This window comes from Capra hircus, chromosome 18 (assembly GCF_001704415.2).
Source record: "Capra hircus breed San Clemente chromosome 18, ASM170441v1, whole genome shotgun sequence".
Lineage (NCBI taxonomy): Eukaryota > Metazoa > Chordata > Mammalia > Artiodactyla > Bovidae > Capra > Capra hircus.
Window position 1 is genome coordinate 35,523,483 of NC_030825.1, and position 26,972 is coordinate 35,550,454.

The following is a 26,972-nucleotide window of genomic DNA, read 5'->3' on the forward strand; positions in this document are numbered from 1 at the left end:
TCCTACCAGCCCTAGAGCAATAAATACCTCAATCCTGCCTTCCCCAGGTGGGACGCTGGGAGTCTGCAGGAATCCCAGAAGTGTCTCAACCATGCACTCCCCAGGCAGGGAGGCACTTCTCATCTAGGTGAGGGGTTCTGGTGGAAAGGAGGGAGGAATGGGAAAAACCGGCTGAGTAACATCATTTCCCAGAGTCCATGTTTGGCAAGGGGCTCCTGAGAGCTCTACTGTGGGATCCCACAGGACATCACAGCAGCAGGCAGTGAGGGTGGGTGATGTGAAAGCAGAAGGGAGGGGAGGAGCCCAGAGGCACCACGGAACTGAAACCAGACTGTGTGGCCCAGCCCTCCCGCTTGCCTGTCCCCTACCTCCGAGGTCTCTAGCAAAGTCCACTTAGAACGTTCCAGCTTATCTTAGTTGTGCAAAAATCACCATCCACATCTGAATTTAGGTATGAATGGTGGGGGAGAGAGGGCAGTGTTTCCGATGCCAACACTAGACAGAATAGGAGCTCCAGAGCCATCTGGACAGTAAGGCCCCTGGAGGAAGAAAGCCTCAAACCAGGAAGTCAATCTGGGGACAGAAAGGCAGAAAGAGCCTGGGACCCGACGGTCTTGAGCCACCACACCAGCCCTGGACCACCCACAGCTGCACTTCTATGTGAAGGAGATACATACTTCTATCTTTTGGGGGGTTTTTTATTCACATTTCCCCCCAGTACAGATGCTCAAATTGAGCTGTGGGGAAAACTGGACCGTTAGTCTGCAAAGTCCCAAAGCTGGTCCCGGCATGTCCAGGTGCCTGGTAGCAGCGGCCGTGGTTCCTGCTGGTCCATCACTGGCGTCTAGGCTGAGACGCATCCCCGCCTGTGCAACTGGCCCAGGATCGGTCCCTCCACGAAGGGCCAGGAGGCAGAGTGCTGCCCTCCGAGTGCTGCCTCTGAGCCCGGGCCACCAGGGGCACCTGTCACCAGCTTACATCAGCGAGTTGCGTGCACATGTGCCTCACTCACATGGAGGCCGAGACGAGGCCTTCCAACCTTCAGGCACACCGACCACCACTCAGGAGAGGCCGAGGCCTGTTCCCCCAAGTTCATGATCAATCCACACCCCCACGTCCGCACACGGCCTCTGGAAGCTCTCTCCACCCACCTCCGAAGTTCAGGAGCTCCAGTGCTCCAAGAGCCTTTGCTTGCAAGCCCCATCCTTCCCGTCCAGATTGTCCTCAGAGAGAATGTTCTTCCTGTCTCTTGCTGCTACTTGACTCAGGAGACAGCTGTGCCTTTGATGCACGGTTACAGCTGAACACAGCTAAGACAGTCTGAGCTAATAAAGATGGTTCACAGTCTGTGGCCCGCGATGTCCCCTTGGATGGAAAAACATTTCAAAAAGACTTAAGGCCACTGATGTCTCTCCCCTGGGCCACAAACTCAGAGAAACTCCAAAGGTGAAGCTCATCATGCAAGCCACTAAGGAGGGAGGGAGCCTCAGAAGCCAGGCTGGCAGCCCCTTGCCCCAGCGTGACACTGGGCACACCAGCCCAGGGGGGCCACAAGCCACTGCCCTGACAGGTCATCAGCAGCTGCTCAAGCATGACCTCTGTCACTAAGGAGACCAAGCACCATTCAGGAGCCAGTGCATACCTCTCCTAAGTCGGGGAAGTCCTGACGAGGTGGTAAGTACCATATCAGCCTCACACTAGAGAACGGATGAACCCTGGGCTCAAGCCAAACATGGCACAATTTTGTGAGAGTCAAGAAACGCCAACTGCCCTTAAGAACAGCTCAAAGCATGAGAAAGTGATGATGCCAGCTGCACACACAGCTGGCCCTCCCCTCGCGCGTCTGAGGGTCACCAGTAGGCAAGGTGGGGCTCTGGGGTGAGGCACCCTGGGGCAAGAGCTGGGCTGGGAGTCGCAGGAGTCTGAATGGTGCTGACTCCACTGTCACTGGCTGTGTGGCCCCAGGGAGCCTCTTAGTCTGTCTGAGCTTCAACTTCCTCCCCTGGGACAGAAGACCACTATCTTGCCCTCCTGGATGGCCTGAAGGGCTAGAGACCATGAGCCCAGCACAAGTCAGGCGGAACTTCCCTAGCCTAGAAGGACCCAGCGGTGGGAAACCACCAGGAGAGGCACCAGGGGAATGCAAGGCTGTGCCACCAGAGGGCATGGCAAACCCATTGGTCCCATTTACCCACGAGGCCCAGGATCCCAGGATGAAGACACTGGGAAAGGAGAGAAGGCCAGAAGGAAGACAACTGTGGGCAGATACAAAGCCCTCCTGAGAGTGGAGTTTTCCAAACCGCTCCTAATAGCTAACTTGGCGGCAGCAGGCATTTCTCGGGCACGATCTTTCCTATCCTATGGACCAAGCTTCCGATTCTCCAGAGTTAGGATTCGGTGCCGGTTTTTTTCAAAGAGTTCTAACATTTTCTGCATGTTGTGGTCGGCCTCGATCACCTGGAAATGAAACACAGGGGTCACAGGGCTGCACCTGACCTCAACATCCTCCTCCCTTCACAGAAGGAGAGACAGACAGAGGCAGGCAGGACGAGGCAGGGAAAGGCGCAGAAGCCCAAGGTCACAGGCAGGAGAACAAGGAGGTCAGGACCAAGCTACAACCAGTTCTAGGTCAATCCACATTCTCAATCCGCATTTTCACTTAAGAACCCAGGACAGTCATCTGAGAATACATTTTTTTCTCATCATTTTCTATCACCTACTTTTCTATAAAGAGGGGAAAAAATAAAATCTCTAGAAAAATCCAGTAGAGTAAGATCTCACTTTCCAGCAACCTCACTGCCTGGAAGAGCCGTGAGCACAGTGTGTGAGCAGCCCAGACAGATGTCCCCAAGGCCAGGCACACTAGTGGGCGCACAGCCCCCCCTCGGTTCCCACGCTGCTCACACACTCCGAACAGTTCACGGGACCCATCTGCCCGCCTGGAGAAACTCTGAGCAGGAGCAAATCAGAAAATGAGGGCGAGGGAAACACTGACTGGGCAGAAGCATCGAACAGTTAGAAATGGTGAGTGTCAGCAGGAGAAGGTGCGTAAGGGGAAAGCACAGGCGCTCACAGGCGTTAGCAGTCCGAGGCAAACAGTCCTACACACCTCAGCACCTCCTAAGGGCATCCCTCTGTGACAGACCAGAACAGCAACTGGCGTTCCTTTGGATGCCCGGGGTCACCATGAAAAGGTGCAATGAGGTTCTGGGCCAGTCACCCCCTGGAGGACGGACAGGTGCATCAGGAAGACCACCATCCCAAGCAGCTAAGGCCAAAACCCAGGTCCAGGGGCTCTGGCCACCTGGAACATTCCTCTAGGGACGATGCTGGACAAGTGAGATGCTACTGTGTCACGGGTGTAGTGACACTGGGACAGGTCACCTTCTCCCAGGTGTGTTCAGCTCACTAAGACTCAATCCAGAAAGGGAACTGAGAGACAGGGTCCCTTCCACCCTCCCTGCTTCCTTCTCTCAAATTCTCCACCTCTGAGGGACTTGGTCCTTGCTTCCCTAGACTGCAGACTGGCCGGCATGCCCGTGGGTCATTCCTCCTTCCAGAGAATTTTTTTGCCCCCTCAGGGGAACTTACCAGAACGGGGGCTGCCACGGGAAAAAGGCTCCCTTTGATGAGCCACTCCTCGTACAGGTGGTGAATAGCATCCAGGTAGTCCTGTGGGGGGGTGGGGAACACAAGAGCTGTCAGGAGCAGGGAGGGGGGCAAACCTCTCCCCTTGGGGGGCTCAGGCAGGTGAGGGAAGGTCAGCGAACACTGAGCACCACCCTGGACAAAGGAGCCTGCAACAGCCAGCCTGACTCAGGTGGGCCAGGCTGAACGCAGCCAAGCACCCCGACGGCCAGCCCCGACGGCACAAGTCCGAAGTGTCCCTCCAGGGGCTTCCCTGGTGGTCTAGTGGTTAAGAATCTGCCTTGCAACGCGGGGGACACCAGTTCGATCCCTGGTCAGGGGAAGATCCCACATGCCGCAGGCCAACTAAGCCCGTGCACCTCAGCTACTGTGCTCACGTGCTGCAACTACTGGAGTCCACAAGCCCCAGAACCATGTTCCGCAACAAGAGAAGCCACTGTAAGGAGCCCACACACAGCTCAAGAGCAGCCCCCACTCACTGCAGTTAGAGAAAGCCTGCTCGCAGCAGCACAAAGACCCAGCCAGCCAAAAATCACTAATCAATTTTAAAAAAAAGAATAGTTATTTAAAAAGAAAAAAATGGCCACCCTTCAGCATACTCGGCTCCACTGGCACTTCAGACACACCTTCCTACCCGGCTGGTCTCGTTTTCTGCCACTTCCCCATCAACAGGGCCACCATGACTGCATGGGGGCCTGGGAAGCCTCTGAACCCTCCCTCCATCCATCCCACCAGGAGGACTGCGGCGGCCCTCACTGGCCCAGGAGCCCCGCTCGGCTGCTCCCACCCCAACAGGCAACTCATAACCTATGGATCCTCGAAGGCTTCAGGACCAACTTCAGCTGGCAGACAAGGTGAGAGTCAAAGGAAAAGAGGCCCAGCCCTGCCTCAAAGGTAACCTTGGCGGGACTGAGTGGCACACTGAAAGTGAAAGTGAAATCCGCTCAGTTGTGTCCGACTCTTTGTGTCTCCATGGTCTATGTCCATGGGATTCTCCAGGCCAGCATACTGGAGTGGGTAGCCTTTCCCTTCTCCAGGGGATCTTCCCAACCCAGGGATCGAACCAGTTCTCCCACACTGCAGGTGGATTCTTTACCAGCTGAGCCACAAGAGAAGCTCAAGAATACTGGCGTGGGTAGCCTATCCCTTCTCCAGTGGATCTTCCCAACCCAGGAACCGAATTGTGGTCTCCTGCATTGCAGGCAGATTCTTTACCAAATGAGCTATCAGGGAGGCCCACGCTGGTTGCCAGCAAACACCTCCTCCTCCCAGCCCCGAGGCTCTCAGGTAAAACGCACTGCTGCCTCTTTATCCACTCGCGGGTTCTCGGCAGCAACAGACAGGTCTACAGGCCTTGTCAAAACCATTAAGACAATGTTCTGGATAGTGACTTGGGAGGACTCCAGCCTTGTCATTTCTTCCAAACATCTGGCTCACCGCACAGAGCTGCCATGCCCTGGCCAGCATAGTCCAGCCCCACCGCGTTACACCCTCCCTCTATCACTCCTGTCTCCAGGTTGCAAAGAAGTTGCTCAGACCAAGGCTTGGGACTTCATGGCTGGAATCTACCCTCCTGGTGCCCAGGCAGGTCTCTGGAGCTGGACTGGCTGTCTAGTCCCCAGTCTAGCTCACCCTGAGCTCAGACTCCCATATCATCCCAGGAAGTGGTTGCCCAGCCTGTCTGTTCACCTCCAGTGGCATTCACACAGGACATTCAGTTCAATATTAACTGAGCAACCCCAAGGTGCCAAGCCCTGGGACACATGCTAGGGATGCAGAAGTGGTAAGATCTAATCTGAAAAGGTTCATGGCAGCTTTGTAAGGGATGGGGAACAAACACATAAAGTTTCAGAATATCTGTCCTAAGGGCTGTGACCATAATAAAGCACAGAGGCTGGGGAAGCATAACAAAGGGAAGGTCAGGGAAGGCTTCCTGGAGGAGGTGATACCTGAGCTGAACCTGGAAGGCAAAAGAAACTGCTATGCAAAGACACATGTGTGTAACTCCACGGTAGGGTGCTTCCCTGGTGGCTCAGCTGGTAAAGAATCTGCCTGCAATGCAGGAGACCTGGGTTTGATCCCTGGGTTGGGAAAATCCCCTCGAGAAGGGAACAGCTACCCACTCTAGTATTCTGGCCTGGAGAATTCCATGGACTGTACAGTCTGTGGGGTTGTAAAGAGTCAGACACAACTGAGCCACTTTCACATGGTAGGGAGTAGGGAAAGACTCTGTGTGTGTGTGTGTGTGTGTGTGTGTGTGTGTGTGTGTGTGTGTGTGCGCGCGTGCGTGTGTGTGTGTAACCACAGCTAGCTCTTTACAGCTGAAGCATGAAAAGGCGGGGAGTGGAAGGGGACGAAGCCCATCACGCAGGATCCGGATGGCATGCTACAAGTGAGGACTGTAACCTAGAGAGTGGCGAGGCACCGAGGGGGTGGGGCTAGGGAACCGTATGCATGGTGTTCTCTATTAGACACCTCGCCGAGCAGCCGTATTAGGGCTGGATTTCTGGGGGATGTGAATAGTGAGGGGCCAGGCCAGGAGAGCGGTGCAAGCCGGTTGCGGCAGCCTAACTAGAGTCGACATGGCCCTGAACCAGCACCTGGAAGGGCGAGGGACTGGACAAATACCAGTGAGTTCCACCTCCTTCCCGGGCACAGTGCCAAGCCCTGGAGATGCAGAAGTGAGCAAGCAGACACATCATAGTGAGGGTCTGGGGGTGAGAGGGCACAAAGGCATGCCATCTTCAGGAGGTGGACTGGACAAGCCCTGGGGACACCCAGGCAGGAACTAGAGAAGGGACAGCTCTGAGCATGGCGGTGCCCACCACTGAGTCCAGGGCCATAAGAAGTGAAGCGGACTCGGACACACACAGGGTCTCCAACCTCAGAGGAAGTCAGAGTTCACCCTCCCACATGTTCAGTTCCTGTTTCTCTCCCTGCGACGAGGGCACGATGACCTCGCAGAGGGTGGGGCCAGGCTGGGATGCAGCCCCTTTCCCAGGGTAGAGGGGCTCTCACCAGTGGGATGACCTTCTCCTCCTCCCTGCATCTCATCTTCAGCCTCCGGTAACAGGTCTCAGGAGTGGTCCGGAGATAAACTGAGATTTAAAAATACATATACATGTGGTTTTCACTGCTCCATTCAAAGCTTGGAAGTGAAAGTGAAGGGTGGGAGGAAGGAAGGCACAGGGTCAGGGCGTGCAGAGAAGCATCTGCCCGCAGCGCTGAGCAGGGGATGCAGAGCAGCTGTGCGGCCAGACAGGCATCTGACCCTCACGGCGACTTCCACTGTCTTCCTGTGTCACGAGCCCTGCAGGGTCATTGTAAGGCTGAATGAAGTCCCGTGTGTAGACAAGAGCTTAGCACAGGGCCCAGCACCCGGCTGGTCTCAGTAACCGTTCGGGTTCCATCCCTCCTCTCTCTCTTATGAACTAAGAAAAACCCATCACATCACAGCGGACCCAGGGGAAAGCAGTTTGAGAAACATGGGCTTCTCCAGGAGGAACCAGAAGCCCGGTTCTGCGTGCCCTTGGGGAGAAGGCTGAGTTAACACAGGAAAGAATCACCTATGGAGAGGGCCCCACCCACCACCCCTGCTGGTTGAGGGCCCAGCCAAGCATATCCTTGGTGGGCCCAGGGGAGGGAGGCCGGGGAGGAGCCGTCTCACCTATCAAGTCGATGGACACGTCGATGTTGCTCACAATCCAGTCAAACCATTCCGATAGGACCACATAGTCCACTTCGGGCATTTTCCCACTGCAATGAGAGTTGTGAGGGTTTTATTCTCCTACGAGATAGCTCCTGGACTACGTCACTCCCCCCAGAACATCTGGGCATGGCTTCTGCTGAAAGGGCACTGCCAGGGACACCAAAGCAGAGTGTGACCACAAGACACTGGGGGGGCAGTGACGACAGGGACCCTAAGCACCTCCAACCTCCCAGTCCCTGGGACGGTTCGTGGTACCAGGTTGGCCAATAAGTTTGTGTCTGTAACACCTCATGGAAAAACCCAAACAAGCTTTCTGGTCAACTCAATAAAATGCAGCAAGTGTCGTGGCACTGCCTGAGGGGAGAAATTCAGGATGTGAACTCTAAGCCAAGGAAGGGGCTATAAAGCCTGTCCCCAAAGCACAGGGACAGCGCCCAGGCTGGGAGGGGGAGTAGCAAACCCATCTCACCTTTAGAAATGTATGTTATGGACATGATAGTGGATGCCCACTGTAGCATTTTTTGAAAAATAATGAAAAACTAAATCATGGTATATCTATGTAACAGAAAAACCATGCAGTCACTGGAAGATGATCCCATAAAATTATACTTTATGACATGGAAAATGCTCAGAATCAAGTGCTCATCATTCAGTGAGAACAGTAGGATATGAAACTGCTGCATACGGCATGACCCAACCGTGTTATCAAGAGTGCTCATCCACACATTCTGAAAGAAGGCTGGAAAAAAACCACCAGGACGTTAACACAGCTTTTCTTTGAACAGAAGGACTATTGGAAATGTTTATCTCTTTCTGTATTTTCTAAAACTTCACAGCATACTAGCTCTCAAATCGCGACTTCACTTTCACTTTTCACTTTCATGTATTGGAGAAGGAAATGGCAACCCACTCCAGTGTTCTTGCCTGGAGAATCCCAGGGACGGGGGAGCCTGGTGGGCTGCCGTCTGTGGGGTCGCACAGAGTCAGACATGACTGAAGCGACTTAGCAACAGCAGCTCTCAAATCAGGGAACAGAATGGGGGTAAGAATTACTACATATTTAATGTGATAACTGGACAAGAAGAAAGGAAGAGGACTTCCCAGGTGGTCCAGTGGTTAAGGCTCTGTGCTTCCAATGCAGGGGGCATGGGTTTGATCCCTGGTCAGGGAACTAAGATCCCACATGCCACACTATTCAGCCAAAAAAATTAAAAAACCATAGTAATAATTAAAAAAATAAAATGCTATGCTAAGAAAGAATGCCTGAGAGAGAGACAGACCCAGCGTCTCTCCTCTGCCCTGGTGGAAATGAGCATGGAAGAGGTGGAGGTAGGGGCAGCAGCTGGAGGAAACAGACCAAGAGAGGAATTCGGCCTTTCAACGTCCTCCACCAGTCTTGACCATCATCTTGGATGGACCCAAACTGGGGATGACAAGGCCAGTACGGGCAAATAGAGGTGCCTGAGCTGTGTGTAGCTGGGGGAGCTTCTCACTGTTGACTAAAGAAGGGGAGGTGGGAGAAGAGTCTGGGAGAGAGGGTGGTCTGCAGCAGCCTGCCCCACTCCCCACCCGCTGCCCTGCTGCCAGATGCTGGGCACGGACTCCCACCTGGGGCAGGGGGCAGGGCGGGCATGGAGAGGGGCGCTCTGGAGATGACAGGCTTGAGCAGCCCTGCCCGGGGGCCCAAGCGACAGAGCACAGCAGAGACTGGAGGGGGGCTCCTCCTCTAGCGCTTGAGTCTAGCCGATGCCCTCAGGGTGAAAGAGCTGCGCCTGCCCAAGCAGCAGAAGAATGCGCACTGCCAGGGGTGGGGGCTGGGGTACCAGCGGGCTCCCCTGGTGGCTCAGATGGCAAAGAATCCACCTGCAAGGCGGGAGACCTGTGTTTGATCCCTGGGCTGAGAAGATCCCCTGGAGGAGGACATGGTAACCCACTCCAGTATTCCTGCCCGAAGAATCCCCATGGACAGAGGAGCCTGGCGGGCTACAATCCATGGGGAGGCAAATTCGAACACAACTGAGCGACTAAGCACAGCACGGAGCAGGGTGAGGACCCCCACCCTGAATGAGTGGGGGAGGCTTCGAAGGGGAGGCGGAAGGGAGGAAGTCCTGGGACACTGCAGAGGGGACTGAAAGTCAGGTAGTAGAGGTACCAACTTTGTGATCACAGGCTCTCCTCCAAGACTGCCACGCTGGTATGGCTGCCCACCCCCCAATTCTTTTTTCCTATCTCCTTAAAAGTAACCCATGATCTATTCAGGGTCCATCCCACAGGCCTGAGCGTTTACCTTCAGGGCAGACCTACTGGTCTCGGAGACATGCTCTCCCCTGGCCGAGGTCACAGGGGCCCAACCTGAGCAGTGAGACAGGAGGGTTTCCTGGGGTTTATGATAACCAGGCTTCCTCACTCTTAGAGGAAAGCACTGACAAGATACCCACCCTGTGGCCAGCAGATGAGAAGCCCGGTTCTGCCACAGCCGTTTTGTCACCAAGAGGGAATCATATATTGACACAAACAAGATAGAGAGTGCTGAACCACAGAGAAACAGCACTCTGCGGCTGTTGTTCAGTCACTAAGTCGTGCCTGAATCTTTGTGACCCCGTGAACTGCAGCACGCCAGGCTCCTCTGTCCTTCACTTTCTCCTGGAGTTTGCTCAAATTCATGTCCAATGAGTCGGTGATACTATCCAGCCATTTCATCCTTTGCTGCCCCCTTCCCCTTTTGCCTTCAGTCTTTCCCAGCGTAAGGGTCTTTTCCAGTGAGTCAGCTCTTTGCAACAGGTGGCCAAAGTATTGGAGATTCAGCTTTAGCATCTGTGCTTCCAACAGAAACAGCACGAGGGCCACTGAATAAAACCGACCCCCAAGTCTAATGTTAAGACAGCCAGTAACACCCTCAATGTTCACGCTACTCTGAGCTGGGCTGCACTTAGCTGCAGCTGAGAGTATTTGATATTCAAAACACCACACCCCTCTTCTTGACATGTTTTCCTTCTTGGGAGCAAAGCTGACTCCAAGCACAAGAAGATTTGCAAAAAGGAAGCTGCTGATCAGCCCCACCCCCTCCACCAAACACAGGGCCTGGGGGACACAGCAGACTGGCAACTCAAGGGCAGGGCAATGGGCAGCACAGAGGGAAGGCCACCCCACAGTCTCCCACATCACTGACACTGGACAGTCTGGTGTCAGACTGCCCGAGGACTTCACCACTGTCTGCAAGGCTCTGTGAAATCCCACAGCTGGGAGGATCCCCTTTGCTGTGACCACCAAACTGAGTCACAATTCAGGACACACATAGCACAGTCCTAACTAAAACCAAACCGATTGACACCTCAGAAGTGCAGGGGGGCACATGGAGATACGGGGATGGGGTTCATTCCTGAGGGGTCTCTGGGGCCTGAGAGCTGCTGCTCCAGGGGGGTCTCAGGACACCTCCTGGGTGGCCCAGGCGAACTCAGGGCTGAGGGCAGACAGAGAAAGCAGGGCTTCCTTTCCCGAAACTCTCCTTGGAGGTCCTCCATGCAGGTGGCTCCAGGGCAGCCTCCCTGAGGGCAGGATCCGGAAACCTCTTCCAAGACTGCCAGGAGCCATCTGCTGAGGGCTCCAGGACCACTGGCTGCTGGCTGGGCTGAATGAGGAAATGGGAGCTGGCTCCCGTGATTCTGGGGGATTTCAGGCAGCAGGCACTGTTTTACCGGTAGCTAGTTTTCCTCCTGGGAGTCTGCCCAGCTCCTCCTGTGTCTGCCTCAGGAATGCGGTGCCCTGAACCACTCCTGAGGCACTGCTTTTATTTCCGCAGAACACACAGAGTGGGGAAGCCTCTCTGCAGACCCACCACTGGTGAGCTGAAGGGGTTTCACCGTGCCTTCCCGATCCCAAGGAGTAAAATTTGAGGTCCTGGGTCCACAGGAAAACTGCTGACTGGTCTGTTTGGCACAGTTCGCTGCCACCTTCCCCCTGAGGTCCAGAGAGCCCCTGGTTTGCACAGCACAGGTTAAAACAAAAATCACAGACTCAAATGCCAGCCTCCTGTACACATTACTTACTTTACAAGACCTTGTGCAGTCAATGTCCACCCCAATTTATAGATGAGGAAAACTAAGGCCCAGAGAAGACTGGCCTAACTCTGCCTGAGAAAGCCTGGCTCACCATGGCCCCCAAACCCTATTGTCCCCGGTTGCATCACTCGCCCCCGCCTCCCATGTCCCAGGGCATATCCAGTGTCTCTCTGGCCTCTGCCTGAGGAAAGCCGCAGCTCTCAGGCCTGTGACCCAGGCAGTGAGTGCCCACTCAGGACTGAGTAAGGAGGAGCCCAAGCCCAGGACCCACTGGGGTGGTGGGACGACCTGCCTGCTGTTCCAAACGCCGGGCCTTAATGGATGTCCCTGACCCTCAGCCCCAGGTGAGTCAGTGTGTCATTTCCCCAGCTGGGCCCCACTCGGTCCCCCTCTATCTCTTTGAAAACGCCAACCAGGCAATCCTGTAAAACCTGTGTGCTCAATGATTCCACCCACGGGGCCGGGCCACACAATGGCCTGCCTGGCCGCCTTAACTGCCGAGTCTTCCTCTCCACCTTCAGCTGTTCATTCCAGCAGTTGCCCACATCTCAGAAGTTCTTTAGGTCTTTTAAGTTTTTAAGGAGATTGTGGAACCAGAATCTCCCTCGTTGCCAATTAACCCCTGGTGGCATAATTGCACGTTCTGCCCACCCCAAAGCCGCTGGGGTGGGGGTGTGGGCCGAATAGGCGGGTTTCTCCGCAGGGGAGCTCAATTGTCCCAGGCCCTAAAGTCAAGAAGGGCCCTCCAGACATTTTGCTTTCGGGGTTAGAATTCCAGTCTGTGGGCTTCTCTGGGCACTCAGGCCTGCAACTGCAATCAGCAAGGCCAGGCCTGTCCTACTTCCTTCCGTCCCAGTCCCTCCAGACTCCAAGCCAAGGCTGCCAGGGCTTCTGAGAAAGGGATCAACCCCAAGGCTGAAGGGGCAGCAGTAAGGGCCGTCCCCACACAAGCTCCCAGGTAGGAGCCGACATCCCACACAAGCCGTCTTGTGGTTCCCAGCACCCAGTCGAACTCCGCCGGGGGGAGGGAACCGCAACATCCTCTTCTGGGTACAAGCAAAGGATTCAGTCAAACCCAGCTCTAGATGTCACTTGGTTTAGGCTCACAGTGATGGTAGTCTGTATTTGCGAGGAGGCGAAACCTCTCCAAACATCTACCCTCACAGGACCACTTCACTGGGAAGGCCCGCTGCCTGGAGAGAAGCTGGGTTTCTACCCTTCCTCCCTGTCATCACTTCTTTAGCTCTGGCCAGAATGCTGTTGACTGAGCCTGCAGAAAGAAAACCCTGAGCGTGGAAGACACCGAGAGACCCTGAGCACAAAGGGACTACAACAAACACCCCAGCAACCAAACTCTGAAGCCACAAACACGAAATGAAGAAACCGCAGGTGGTGCAGGCAAATGAGGAAACCCTGCCCCGTGAAGACCTTGCATCTCGGCGGGCCGCCTCCCCCCACGCCACACACAGCCGCTCACAGGACTGGGCTCTTGCTTTCACAACCCCAAAGGTCCAGGTGAGGCCCCGAGGAAGCCACAGGGGCAAAACGCCCAGGGACACCAAACGCCCCCGCCCCCAGTGACACCTGTGTGAGGGAGTCTGCTCGCGTGAGGGCAGAAGATGAGTAAAACCGCAAGTGACCACTGGAGGGGCTCCCTCGTCCTCCTCGCTCCTCTCCTCTGCCCGTCCTCCCTGCGGCAGCCCCAGCGCAGAGCGAAGAGCTGTGTAAACCTAGCAGTGGACACCCCTGCTCCATGGACACCCAGGCAGCCAGGCACACATGGGGCTCCAGCATCAGAAGCGCTGCCTGACAGAAGGGCAGAGCCCACAAGAAAGTTCTGAGGATGAAGGACAAAGCCCAGTCAGGACTTGCCCTGGCTGCCCACCCCGACCCCACAGCACTGAGGCCTGGAGGGGATGGATCCTCAGCAGCTCAGGACCCAGGGAGAAGCCTTTATGGACCCCTCAGAGGAAGGGGTGAGAAACGGCTGGGGGACAAGTCTGGCTGGAGACCAAAGACCTGCCTCAGGCCCCGACACCCAGCAGGCGTTAACAAGTGTCACCCAGGTGCCAGCTCTGTGCTCGGTCCCAGCTAGGCCAGCAGACCAGACATGCTCCTTGTCTTCAAGGAGCTTACAGTCCAGTTGGTGGGGCATGTGACAGACAAGAAGTACGTGTATACTAAGCTAAGCTGCATGAAACTGCCATTTTTATAGGTCACAGTTGGTCAAGTTTTAACAATCGCATATCGTTCAACCTAATTAGAAGTTGTCTTAAATACTATGAAGGAAACCAACAGAAAGAAGTGATTTTCCCTGGTGGTCCAGTGGCTTAGACTCCATGCTCCCAATGCAGGGGGCCTGGGTTCAATCCCTGGTTAGGGAACTAGATCCCATATGCTGCAACTAAGAGTTCACATGCTGCAACTAAGGATTCTACATGCCAAGAATTAACTAATCAATTTAAAAGGAGAAAAGAGTAACAGGCTCAACCCATCTGGACAAGGGGGTTGGGGAGGCTGGGGAGAGGCAATGTGTAGGACCACAGTTGTAGATGGGAGAACCAGGGAACTGGGGTGTACAGAGTAGAAGCAAGATACTGAGACCAGCTCTGAGAGAGATGAAGTTCAAGGCAGTAGGAGGCAGTGATGGGGGGGAGATGGCAAGGAGAGGGGAGCAGGCACACAGCTACCAGGAAGGGAGGGGTGGGGAAGAAGCTGAATCTTCGGACCCCAGCCTGCAGCCCAATTCCCCCAAGACCCTTGAACATCAGCAAACTGAGCACAGGAGCGGAGGGCCCCACACCTCTGAGGCTGCAGCCCTGAGGGCGCCCAGCCATGTCTGCGTGGTGGAGTCTGCTCCCGTGAGGACAGAAGACATCTTCAAGTGAAAGCGCAACAAGTACCACGCACACCGTGCTGGACTGACGGCTCTACTCTCTCTGACTCTCCACCCCACCATGTTTTGTCCCACTCTGCTACGTAACCCACAAGGGCCCTGCCCCCTCTCAGACTGGGGTCAGCTGGTGTGACCTGCTTTGGCCAATGGAGGTCAGCCAACATGAAGTCGAGACCTGAGAAAAAACTAGCGCTTCTGCCCTCTGGCCATCGCCATGGGAAGTGAATGCCCAGGCTGGCTCACCGGTCCCAGGAGAGGATCAGCAAGCAGACGAGAGATGAGTCACCCCAGTCACCCTCCCCGGGCCACCCCAGACCTGCCAACCCCTGGATGTGTCATCAAGCCCAGCCAAGGTCAGCAGAGCTGCCAGGCTGCCCTCCCTGGACAGTCGAGCCATCAGTATGGTTGGTTGCTATACCATGTATCTGTCAATTAGTAAATGAGTTCCAATTTTATTTCTAAAAATTTAACAGTTGAATAAATTATCGATTGTGCAAACTACAATACCTTCTGTACAAGTTTTCTACAAAAACGTATCTTGCACTGTGAATTGACCGCTCCATTAACCGTACAGGCAACATCTAAAAGAAAACAAATGTTATTTACTAAACTCAGGCAGGAAGGTCAGGAAGCCTGAACCTTGACTGTTGCTCCCCTGCCTCTGGTCTATGCTGAATACAGAACTGAGACGACACCGGGGAGGGGTGAGGGCGGACAACAAAGAACCGTGTGTCCAGCCTCCTTGGCCCTGGACCCTCCCTACGCCCTGAGGCTCGGTGGTCAGTGCAGCAAGGCGGGGCGGAGAGCCTGTGAGCTGCAGCCTTTTTCATGGGAGGGGTGAGGCTCTATTGGACTGTGGGTTTAGGGAGTGCTAGAAAAACTGCTAAGTGACGCCCGGGAAAGTGGTGGCAAGTGTGAAGTGTGGTAACTATTAATGACCCAGCAGGTGCATCCACGGAAGCAGAGGCAGAACTTTGAGAGGACAGGGTGTGGCTTTCTGCAACCCCAGCAGCAGGCCTGCCAACAGCTGCAGGCTGGTGACGATCACGCAGTCCTTCACGACTGTAAAGGACCATGACCTACAGCAGGGGAGGACAACACTGATGGCACCACTCTCCGCCAGCAGGCTCAGACCCTCCACGAGGCCTTCCCTTTGTCCATGGTGTCCCATTGGGAAGGGAGAGCTGCCCAGACTCCAGACACTTGAATGGGCAAACACTGTTCTCACTCAGCCTGCCCATGGCATCCACTGGGACCTGGACCCACAAATCAGAGGCCGATTCAAAGCCACAACCTGATTCAAAGCCATGTCCTCTCTCTCCTATCTGTCCATCCGTCTTCCTTTCTATTCTTCCATCCTCTCCTTACTTCCAACTCTCTCCTACCCAGCTTTTATAGCTCCCCATTTATCCCTCTTTTACCCTGTTTCCTAGTCTGTCCACCTCTCTTTCTCTCTCTCTGCCTCCTTCCTGATACATTTCATTAAACAGAGGAACACACATATGGCCCATTATATGTAGATATACTAGACACAATTTCTGTTTGCAACTGAGTGCCCATTCAGGAAAAAGTAGGACGAGTGCCAATCTCAGATCCTCTGACATGTAACTTTTAGACAGATCTCTGGGCTTCCCTTGTGGCTCAGCTGGTAAAGAATCCGCCTGCAATGCAGGAGACCTGGGTTTGATCCCTGGGTTGGGAAGATCCCCTGGAGAAGGGAAAGGCTACCAACTCCAGTATCTTGGCCTGGAGAATTCTATGGACTGTGTATAGTTCGTGGGGTCACAAAGAGTTGGACATGACTAAGTGACTTTCACTCACTCACTTGGAGAGAGAGAAATTCAAACAGTTCTACTTGTATCTTCCTTCATTTAAAAAAACACACAGATTCGTAGAAGGATGAGAGCTATGGCTGCAAGTGCCCAGCCCTGCATCAAACCGCCGGCCAAGCAGCTGTGTCAAGAGACACTGGCCGGTGGATGTCCCGTCTCCTGTAAGGAGAGACTCCAAAGCCAGTCTCTCAGGCTGGGCTGCCATTCTGAACCACAGGTGCCAATCTGCATCTCCTCAGAGCCCCTGTTTACACCCCCCGGCTGAGGAAAGGGGCCAAAGCAGCCACCTTTGTGCCCAGGTAATTTGCCCCAATACCTGATTGGCCCAGGGCTGGACACCGACCCAAGCTGAGCCAATCAGGTTCTTTGCCTCAAGAATCTGAACCAAGAACATGAACAGGCCTCCTGAAGGTTAGGTCCACGGTTCTCATGCAAACAAACACGGCTTGCGTTAAAATCACCTGGAGGGTGTGATAAAACCCAGATTGCTGGGCCTCATCTCCAGAATTTCTGATTCAACAGGTCCAGGATGGGGTCAGAAAATGTGCGTTTCTAACAAGCCTCCAGGTGCTGCTGCAGCTCCCAGTCTGGGGACCACACTTTTGAAAACTGAGTTAAAGGGCATTGAGCCCAGGAGCCGGCAGGTCATGAAGACTTGGGCTCACGTGGCATCACAGCAACTTCTTGGCTAGCTGAGGGTGGGGCTAGGGGCCCTGAAGCCTGGTCCTCAGAGAGCGGCAGGACCAGAGACCGGGACTCCAGAGACAGAGAAGGCTGAGCAGCTCCTTGTAAGGTTTCCCTTCCTGGCAACCTAATGCCCCTCATTTGAAGAAAATTGAAACCAAGCATCTGAGATGTACCTGCGGACGAGTGTGCTGGTCGAGCATGGTGAGCTGCACGTACGTCTGCAGCGTGAGGCCCCATCGACAGGCATCCCGGTACATCAGACCCTGCGGGGTGGTGGGGGGTGGGGGGAGAATGCAGTGCTGGATCTGCAGGACTCCCCGACTGTGGACCCAGACCCCACCCATCCCTTTCTAGCAGCCAGAGCTGAGCCTTCTGACCGGGAAGGAGGTGGAAGGAGCAGAGGCACATTACAGCCCCTGCTTGCTGGGTCCATCCTTGGCAAAGTGCATAGGGTAGCTTCAGAGGGAGCCTGCGGCAGCCAGGAGCATAGCCAAGTGCAAACCCCAACTGGAGGTTTACCAGGGAACCTGCAAGGAGACCTGGGTTTCTTCTAGGAGAGGGTCGGGGTAGAATGAGCAGCTGGAGACTGCTCCCCCACCCCCACCCCACGGAGCTGGGGCAAAGCACTTGCGATGGTTTGGGACAGCCGACAGGAGGGCTCCAGGCTCCTTACATGCCCAGCCAGGCCTCAGAGAACCTTGACCTCAGAACATCAACCTGCCACCGCTTCCCCCGTCCCCTCGCCCGGTGCACAGCAAGGACACACCTCGTGCACTAGCACCGCCGTTCCCGTACACTTGAGAAGCTGGCGGTTCACACAGGAAACCGCACACTCACCAGAGGATTATGGCCTCGGACGTTTCTCCACTTGGGCACAGGCTCTGTTAACACCTGCCAAGAGAGAAGACGTCAGAGAGTGGCTGCTCCTCAGTTCTGAGCTCCGTGAAGGCGGATGAGTGTTAGGGGTAGGATAGGGACAGAGTCAAGACCTGGGCACCCAGGCTGGGCTAAAACAGTGGAGCAACCCTCCCTGCAAGGTCTGAGCTCCATCTAGACACGGTTCCTGGTGTGACTTCCAGAAAGGATCTAAGACCCACCCTGTCCACCCCGTATACAAGTATACACACATATCCCCTCCTCTGCTGCCATGGGGGCTCCTCGGGGGCAAGGGGAATTCTTCCAACCACCCCTCCTGTTTTCCATCCTGTTCCTTACTGCCCACCAGAGGGCAGGCAGGGAGGTGAGAGAAGCCAGGAGGGAGGCTGCTTCGTGCAGCTTGAGCCCAGCTTCTGGTCTGGGGGCTCTGCGGTGACCCTGGCAGTGAGCTCTGCCTCCATTTCCTCTCTCTGATTTCTGCACTGGACACACCGATGGGCAAAGGATCATGTTTCTTTCAGTAGCTTCCCTAAACTGTGCAGGTGAGTTCTGGAAAGGATTTAAATGGTGTTCTTGGAGCCAAGACTTTGAGAATATATGGGGATATTTGGGGATCTTCAAGTGCATGTGAGCAGGTGCCACAGGTCACAAGAGATCAAAGGAAAGCAATGCATGGGCCCCTTGAGGAGGAACCTCCCCCCACCTTTTACCCCTTTGTGCCTTTGCTCATGCTATTGTTCTGCCCAGTATGCCCACCTCAACTTATTTCACCTCTACTTTCATTACATGGAAAACTCGTACATATCCTTCAAAAGCCAGTTCAAATATCCCTTCCTCTGGGAATCATTCCCAGCCCCCTCCCAACCTTCCTCTCCTTCTTCTGGGTCTTCATTCCATTCCTATCCTGTAAGTAGCAAATGCTGTACCACTCAGGCTCACCAGAGGCTGAGACAGAGGCAGCCTTGACTTGCGCCCCATCTGTGGGACAGTCACTCAACACCCACTGAGCATCTCCCGTGTCAAGTACCACACTAGGTACCAAGGATACAGCAAGAGCAAAACACCCCAGCCCTGCCTTCACGCAACTTTAAAGTGGCTAGGGAAGTAAACATTAATCAGATCGTCACAGAAAGTTAGCACGTATTTTCAAACCCTGAGTAGTATAAAATAAGGATCCAGAGGGGCCAGAAGAACCTACACCAGGGAGAGTAACCTAGCTGGGGAGGTCAGAGAGCAGAGCTGAGATCTGAAGGGTGGTCTCCTTAAAGCCAAAACATTTTTGTATGCTGTGGAGCCAAATGAGGGCACAGGCCCTGGAGCAGACGGCCTGGGCTGGGACACAGCGCCACAGGCACTAGCCAGGCGACTCTGGCCGAGCCATGTGACCTCACTGAGCCTCTGTTTCCTCCTCTGCAGCTGAAGCGACAGTAGGACCTGCCTCACAGGGACCACTCTTCTAAGGATGAAATCAATTAGATCATCATGAAGCCTCAACACAGTGCCTGGCACAGAGTACCACCCTCATTAGCTGTTGGTGGTGGTGTTCATTAGCTCCAAGGTCTTCAGTGAGAATATAAGTGCTTCTAAAGCCAGGGGGCAGGGGGGAGGAATTTCCCTGGTCCAGTGGTTAAGACTCTGCACTTCCACTACAGAGGCAGGGGTTCGATCCCTGGTCAGGGAATTAAGTTGCCGCATGCCACTTGGCTGGGCTGAAAAAATAAGAGTGCCAGTGAGAGTTACACTGCTCAGGACAGGTGTGTCAGGAGGCCCCCAGAGCCCCACCTCCCTGGGTCTGAGGATTCACGAGGAGGACTCATAGGATCCAGCATACAGTCATACTCACAGCTAACTACAGTGGGAGGTTACAAAGTATAATCAGCCAAGGAAAAAGGTGCATGGAGCAAAGTCTGGGGGAAACCAGGCCCACACTTTCCAGGGGCCCCTCCCTCCTCTTACACGGGATATTCTCAATTCCCCCAGCAGCATTTCTGCTGGGTAGGGCCTGGTTTGCACCCTTTATGAATCCACCAAGCTTTTGCAGTTTCCTTCAAACCTAGTGTGGAAGCCGTACCTCGATGTCTGCTGAGTTGGAGAAGAACTCCAGGCATGTTGTCTTCCCACTGGCAATATTGCCCTCAACACAGATCTAGCAAAAGACAAATGCACGTTAGGACCAGAAAGTGAGTGCCTGGGGGAGTATCAGGATGAATTTCTAGGAAAGCACTCAGGTGAACAGCATAACTCGTTCAGTCCAAGACCTCAGTGTGTACACAAAACCTCCACAGGAAACCCCAAGGTCTGGTCATTAGCAATCAACAACTCAATTCTTCCCACCAGTGGCAGGCTCCAGACCCACCAGACCACCACCCTCCAGGATAGATGCTCCCTTTTGTCACCTCACAGACCCCACAACTTGTCCTCGGCCACCCTAGCTCTGCCCTTCCCTAGCTCAATCCCTCAGACTTAGATTCTAGGCCAAATGGAATATTACTCAGCCATTAAAAAAACAATGAAATTGGGTCATTTGTAGTGCTACGGATGGACCGAGAGTCTAACATACACGTTAAGTGAGTCAGAAAGAGAAAAACAAATGTCATATATTAATGCACATGTATGCAATCTAGAAAGATGAGACAGACGGGTCTATCTGCAGGGCGGGAACAGAAATGCAGACGTGCAGAACAAACATGTGGACACGGGATGGGGAAGGTATGGGTGAGATGAACTGAGTGGCACTGACATATAAACACTACAGTGTGTGAAACAGATGGCTAGTAGGAAGCTGCTGCACAGCACAGGGAGCTCAGCGTGATGCTCCGTGATGACCTGGAGGCATGGGATTGGGGTCTTGCATTTGCTCACTGAAGGCCTTCCATGGGCCAGGCACCGTGGACTCAGGAGCCAGTCCCAGCTCCCACTGAGCTCCTAAGTGTGAAGATGGGGACGAAAGTAAAAGGGAATTACAAGGAAAGATGTTCACGGTGCCGTGGGAGCACAAGGCCAGCCAGCACCACTGCTCTGGAGAATGCGCCAAAGTTTACCTCTGCCTTCCTCTGCTGTTAGGCCTTCATTCCAACTTCCCATGATTGTAACTGACGCTGTGATGTGCCATCTATCCTTGTTTATTTTTTTTTGGTGGGCGGGAGGGGTTGCACAGCTTGTGGGATGTTAGCTCCCCGACTAGGGATTAAACCCGTGCCTCCTGCATGGGCTGGAAACACAGAGTTTTAACCACTGGACCACCAGGGGATTCCCTATCCTTATTTTTAAATAATAACATTTCATCTTTTCTGAAAACAGATTTTAAGCATTCTCACAATAAGAAACACAGGGAACTGACAAAAAAAAAAAAAAATCACTCCTGATTTGAGATAACCGTTATTTAAATGTTTAATCAGAATCAAAGTTTTCAGAGGCAAACAAGTTTGAGCCCCAAAGCCCCCACCGGAAGAATCAAAATATATATTATCCTGTTAAAGAGCCTGAGAAATCTGCCATAAGAAGGGAACTTGCCCAAATGTTCAACCAAGTGGGACCCATGCACATGAGGGAGCACTGTCAGCATTCAGCAATAAAAAGAAATGAAGTGCTGATAAACGCAATAAGGTAGATGCACCTCAAAACATAAGAAAAATGAAAACAGCTAGTCACAAAGACCAAATGCTGTATGACTCCATTTTACAGGAAATGTCCTGAAAAAGCAAATCCTCAGAGACAGGAAGCAGAGTAGTGGTTGCCCGGCTCTGGGGGAGTGACCATAAATTGGCACGAGGCTTCTTTTCTGAGTGATGGAAATGTTCTAAAATTGGACTGTGATATTGCACAGCTCCATAATTTACTAAGAAATCATTAAGCTGTAAACTTAAAACAAGTCAATTTGGGGCTATGTACATAACATAATAAAGCCATTCTTTAAAAAAAAAAAAAAAAGGAACGCAGTTTAATCTAATAGTCAAAAAATCAAGACTTTCCATTCTCACCCCTCAAATTCTCTCTCCCTCTCCCTCATACATACCCACTGTTATGACTTCCCAACTTTCCTTTAACCAGACTAACAATTTCTTTCCTTCTTTACCCCCTATAGACAGTTTATGTATTATTTCATTTGGATCATACTTTATATATATTTACCCTCTTCTTTTTTATCTTACAAAGTGTACTTTCCTAGGTCATTAAGTATTTTCAAAAACGTGATTCTGAATGGCTGAATAATATTTCATCACATAAGATATACCATGAATTATTGAAATCCCTACTGTTGAATGTTACATTCTCTCCAGTTGCTTTTATTATAAAATTGTGTTATTTTTGATACAATAAGCTGTGCTGTAGTGAGCCTTCTTGTACATAAATCCTTGTCACTGGCTCCAATCATTCCCCTTCAATAGACTTTTAGGAGTATAATCAATGCATCCAAGGATATGTGAGTTTTTATGACTGTTGATGATAATGCCAAATTACCCTCTAAAATGCTGTCTCAATTCACACCCTTTTTCCTAAATGAAAAAGATGGATGGAAGAGCATGTGCCTTTCACAATACTGTGCCAATACTGGGCATATCCCATCCTAAATCTTCATTCATTATGCATAATGATGTCTGTCACTAGGCATTCAGTGTTAGCCCCTGTGGGTTCTGTACTTTGCCAACATTGTCACAGTGATCCCTGAAACAATCACAGCTAAGAATTATTTGCACAGTTGGGGAAAACTCAGGCTCTGAGAGGTTAAGGACTTGTCTATCTCTACTAAAGAGCACAACTGGGGCTTGAACCACGTTGTCTGATCCACACTTTCCTTACTCCATTTCCAAAAGCATTTTTTCTCTGTTAGGGAGGTGGAGTACTTTCTTCTGTTTATTCAGTTCAGTTCAGTTCAGTCACTCAGTTGTGTTCAACTCTTTGCGACCCCATGAATCGCAGCACGCCAGGCCTCCCTGTCCATCACCATCTCCCAGAGTTCACTCAAACTCACGTCCATCAAGTTGGTGATGCCATCCAGCCATCTCATCCTCTGTCGTCCCCTTTTCCTCCTGCCCCCAATCTCTCCCAGCATCAGAGTCTTTTCTAATGAGTCAACTCTCCGCATGAGGTGGCCAAAGTACTGGAGTTTCAGCTATAGCATCATTCCTTCCAAAAAAAACCCAGGGCTGATCTCAGGACCGGTTGGATCTCCCTGCAGTCCAAGGGACTCTCAAGAGTCTTCTCCAATACCACAATTCAAAAGCATCAATTCTTTGGCGCTCAGCTTTCTTCACAGTCCAACTCTCACATCCATACATGACCACTGGAAAAACCACAGCCTTGACTAGATGGACATTTGTTGGCAAAGTAATGTCTCTGCTTTTTAAAATGCTCTCTAGGTTGGTCATAACTTTCCTTCCAAGGAGTAAGTGTCTTTTAATTTCATGGCTGCAATCACCATCTGCAGTGATTTTGGGGCCCCAAAAAATAAAGTCTGAATGCTTCCACTGTTTCCCCATCTATTTCCCATGAAGTGATGGGACCGGATGCCATGATCTTCGTTTTCTGAATGTTGAGCTTTAGGCCAACTTTTTCGCTCCCCTCTTTCACTTTCATCAAGAGGCTTTTTAGTTCCTCTTCACTTTCTGCCATAAGGGTGGTGTCATCTGCATATCTGAGGTTATTGATATTTCTCCCGGCAATCTTGATTCCAGCTTGTGCTTCTTCCAGCCCAGCGTTTCTCATGATGTACTCTGCATATAAGTTAAATAAGCAGGGTGACAATATACAGCCTTGATGTACTTCTTTTCTTATTTGGAACCAGCCTGTTGTTCCATGTCCAGTTCTAACTGTTGCTTCCTGACCTGCATATAGGTTTCTCAGCTATTACAAATTCCCTCAGGAAAAGTCTGTTCATATTTTGTTCACTTGAAAACATTAGTCACTTCTTTTTAACCCAACTTTGGAATTTATTTTGCAATTCTGGGCAGTGACTCACTCCCCAGCTGTAGCTCAGCCCAGATATTCCCTGTCCAGTTCAATCCCATGGGATGTCCCATAGGCACCTCAATTCATCACTCCCCCAATACCCATTTACAGCTTCTGTTTCCATTCCTGTCTTCAGGAAAGGCTACACCATCTACCCAGACATTCAGAGCCTTCTCTCCTCACCCATCAACTCACAACACCTCCCCAACCCTCCTTGTGGGAGCAGCCTTCCTGCTGGCCTTTCTGCCTCCAGTCCAGCCCAGCCGGGCCCCCTATTCCCTATCTATGGTCCACCACCTCTTCCTGAGAGGTAAACCAGATCACATCCGGTGAAGTCTTTCAGTGGCTGCAGGTGCTGGGATCTGCCTCCAGTCCCTGTGCCTGACCAAAGGCTCTCTCCAGCCACCTCTCTGGGACAACCACAAACCTCAGGCTCTCACCCCTCTGTGACCTGCCCCTGCAGTTCTCACTGTTCCAACACTCCTGCCTTGCCTTGTCCTCCTTTTCCCAGGAGGCCTCAAGACTCCCCAAGGCTGCCCTCAGTCATCATCCTCGAGATGCTCTGCCCCTACTCCCTGCGGCTCTAGATCCACCATTGTCTTGTTCACAGCCTCCCCCATCAGACCACAGGCTCACTAACAACAAAGGCTGCTGGAGTCCCAGGTCCACACAGGAACTCAGAGGATTTGCATAATTAAGAGCAGCTCTGGACCAGACTGCAAGCTCCACACCACTTCCTATGGACCACCTACTGTGTGTCTGGGGGATATCAGACCACACCCAGAAAACACCAAGGACAGGCCTGGCTCACAAATCAATACCCACCTGGCTCGACTTACCAACCCCTCCCTCAGCTGTGGTGCCTGTCTCCATACCCTACCCCATGTCTAGTTTTAACAAATTTCCATAAATCTCAAGCATTTTCATCACCAGTACTCTCCATGTGACTGCTCTCCTTCCCAGGCCCTCTCTATCACCCTAAATACCCCCAGGGGGCCTGCCCCCACCTTCCACCCTCTACAGACCCCAGCCAAGGTACTCCTGCCCACACCCACCAAGTAACTCCCTCTCCAGCCATTATCTACCAATCTGCAGCTCCCTGAGCCTCTGGACCAATGGTGACCAAAATACTGCTCCACCACAACCAGCTAAAGGCTTAAACACCATGGGCATGTCCAGTTTGACCCTCCTTTGACCTTCAACCTCACACCAGGCACAATCCCCCCGCCCCTCCCCTACCCCCCTCCCCCCGCCCCGGAGCTAGCATCTCGAAGTCACTGCACTGGCGGAACCCATGTCTACGGAGCCCCACGAATTCTTTGTGATCGCCCACTCACCTACCCTTCTCGGCATCGGTGGTCTAGGGGCAGCAGTCAGAAGGCCTGCCCTCACAGTCAGGCTGTCACCTGCTAGCAGTCAAGCTAACCTTCCACTTTACAAATCCTTTGTAATCATTCATCTATTCAAGTTAATAGTCAAAATTCACCCAGAGGCTATGAATACCTGTATTCTCCTACCTGTGCAGATTCTTAGCAAAGAGACACCAGAAACTGGTAACAGAGTTGGTCTCTGGGGAGGGAGCCTGGGCCCAGGAGTGGACAGCTCTTTATCCCTGGAGATCCCCTTGTATTTGTTCTTTTTTTCATGTGCACATATTCCTTCACTCTTCTCCTCAAAACATGTATTGCGTGTGTGTGTGTGCATGTGTGTGTGTACTACACATATATAATCCTACCCCGGAGAGAGTGCACGTTAGAAAGGGACTTACCACTGATTTTTTCTCTTTTTCATTTTCTCTCTCTTTATCTAGAAAAGAAAGGAAACCAATTTTTTAACGCGATTTTAAATAGCTCACTCTTTGGTCATTGTTATGCTTGCTCCCTGGCCTAGAAATGTTTTCCAGTAACACCTGGGATCCTCCCTCGGCGGAGGGAGGCAGACACACCACTGCTGTCTATGCTTTGAAACTGAAACTGCCGCCTGGATCCTGTTGGCAAGTCTAGGCCACCAATGTGCTCAGCTCACAGAGTATATTATGCTTTCCATTGTCCACACTTTTTATATTTATGACTCTCACTGATGGGTGTCAAGCCAGTTAAAACGCAGAGTGGCCTCCACTCGAAGCTCCCAGGTAGGAGAGGTCAGTGGGTATGGACTTCGGCACAGGACTCAAGTTTCTCCTGCAGGCCCTGGGGCTAACATCGCGGCCCACCCAGCCCACGGCGGGTTCTGAGGTGTCACTGAACTCCAGAACTTGGCTACAACGGGGGCTCTCATTTCTGAAGGGCAGGGTCTCCAATCCGAATGGAAAAGGGAGGACATTGAACCTAACCCACACCCCCACCCCCGCTTGCTGGCACCTCCCCCAAGGCCGAAAGAATGGACCCAGGAATGGCACCGGAAACCCTCGGGGAGGAGGTTCTTTCCACTCTTTAGAGGGTTCCGCAGCTCCGAACAGGAGATGGGCCCAGAGCCCCAAGGCGCCACCCGCTACAGCCGGCCAGGGTCCGGGGCACCTACCACCGACCGCCCCGCCCCTTCCCCAGGCCGCCCAAGGAAATCCCGGCGCCCGGAAGGAGGGGTTTCGGGTTCAAGCCGGTTCCACGAGCCAACCGCCGGGAGTGGGGCTGATGGCCGCATCCGGGATGCCTGCAAGGGAAGCTGAGCGACGCGTTACCCCGAGGCCAGGCCCAACGCTGCGCCCCTCGCGACCCTGGGCAGGAAGCGGGGCTCCCGGGCCCATCGCGGCGCAGCGCCCGGAAAGCCCAGCTCCGCAGCGGCCGCAGCAGCACAGCCCGGCCGCCGGATGCCACAGGCCCAGCCATTCTTCCTGCGCGGGCGCGCGCGAGCGCAGCCGGGAGACGGGGCCCGCCTCCGCGCGCAGCCCGTAGCCCCAGCCCGCCCCGCCCCGCCCCGTCGACTCTTAAAGAGACCTCTTCTCATTTCACCCTCCCCGAGAGGGTAAGGGATTCGCCGTTTAGCAGCCTGGAAATCTCCCCGCCAACCAGACGCTGGCAGAATGAACCCATGATTTGGCAAGATTCGGGGCTTGGGTGGCCAATAACACCAGCGACTGATTCGTTAATTAACTATTGAAAGTGAAAGTCGCTCAGTCGTGTCCGACTCTTTGGCACCCCATGGACTACACATGAAATTCTCCAGGCCAGAATACTGAGTGGGTAACTTTTCCCTTCTTAGGGGATCTTCCCAACCCAGGAATCGAACCCAGGTCTCCCGTATTGCAGGCGGATTCTTACCAGCTGAGCCACAAGGGAAGCCCTAATTAACTGTTGGAGAGTGCTTGATTGAGCATCTGT

The 26,972-nt window shown here is 53.1% G+C and overlaps 1 protein-coding gene across 3 annotated transcripts; it reads right to left on the reverse strand.

The window, feature by feature from the left end:
* Nucleotides 680-26,535, reverse strand: TK2 (thymidine kinase 2, mitochondrial). Of its 3 annotated transcripts, XR_001919466.1 has the most exons (11): nt 26,333-26,533; nt 25,424-25,461; nt 19,778-19,852; nt 17,668-17,721; nt 17,004-17,093; nt 14,819-14,892; nt 7,316-7,404; nt 6,667-6,746; nt 3,592-3,672; nt 3,110-3,223; nt 2,349-2,457 (listed from the first exon to the last, which is right to left on the reverse strand). XR_001919466.1 is itself a non-coding variant. In XM_018062084.1 (10 exons), exons 1-10 carry the CDS (start codon nt 26,478-26,480, stop codon nt 2,359-2,361), a joined length of 828 nt encoding a protein of 275 aa, XP_017917573.1. In that variant the 5' UTR covers nt 26,481-26,533; the 3' UTR covers nt 680-2,358. The 3 variants fall into 3 exon arrangements, 2 of the variants coding, with proteins under 2 accessions (XP_017917573.1, XP_017917575.1); XM_018062084.1 differs by lacking the exon at nt 3,110-3,223 and having other exon boundaries at nt 680-2,457; XM_018062086.1 differs by lacking the exons at nt 3,110-3,223; nt 17,004-17,093 and having other exon boundaries at nt 680-2,457; nt 26,333-26,535.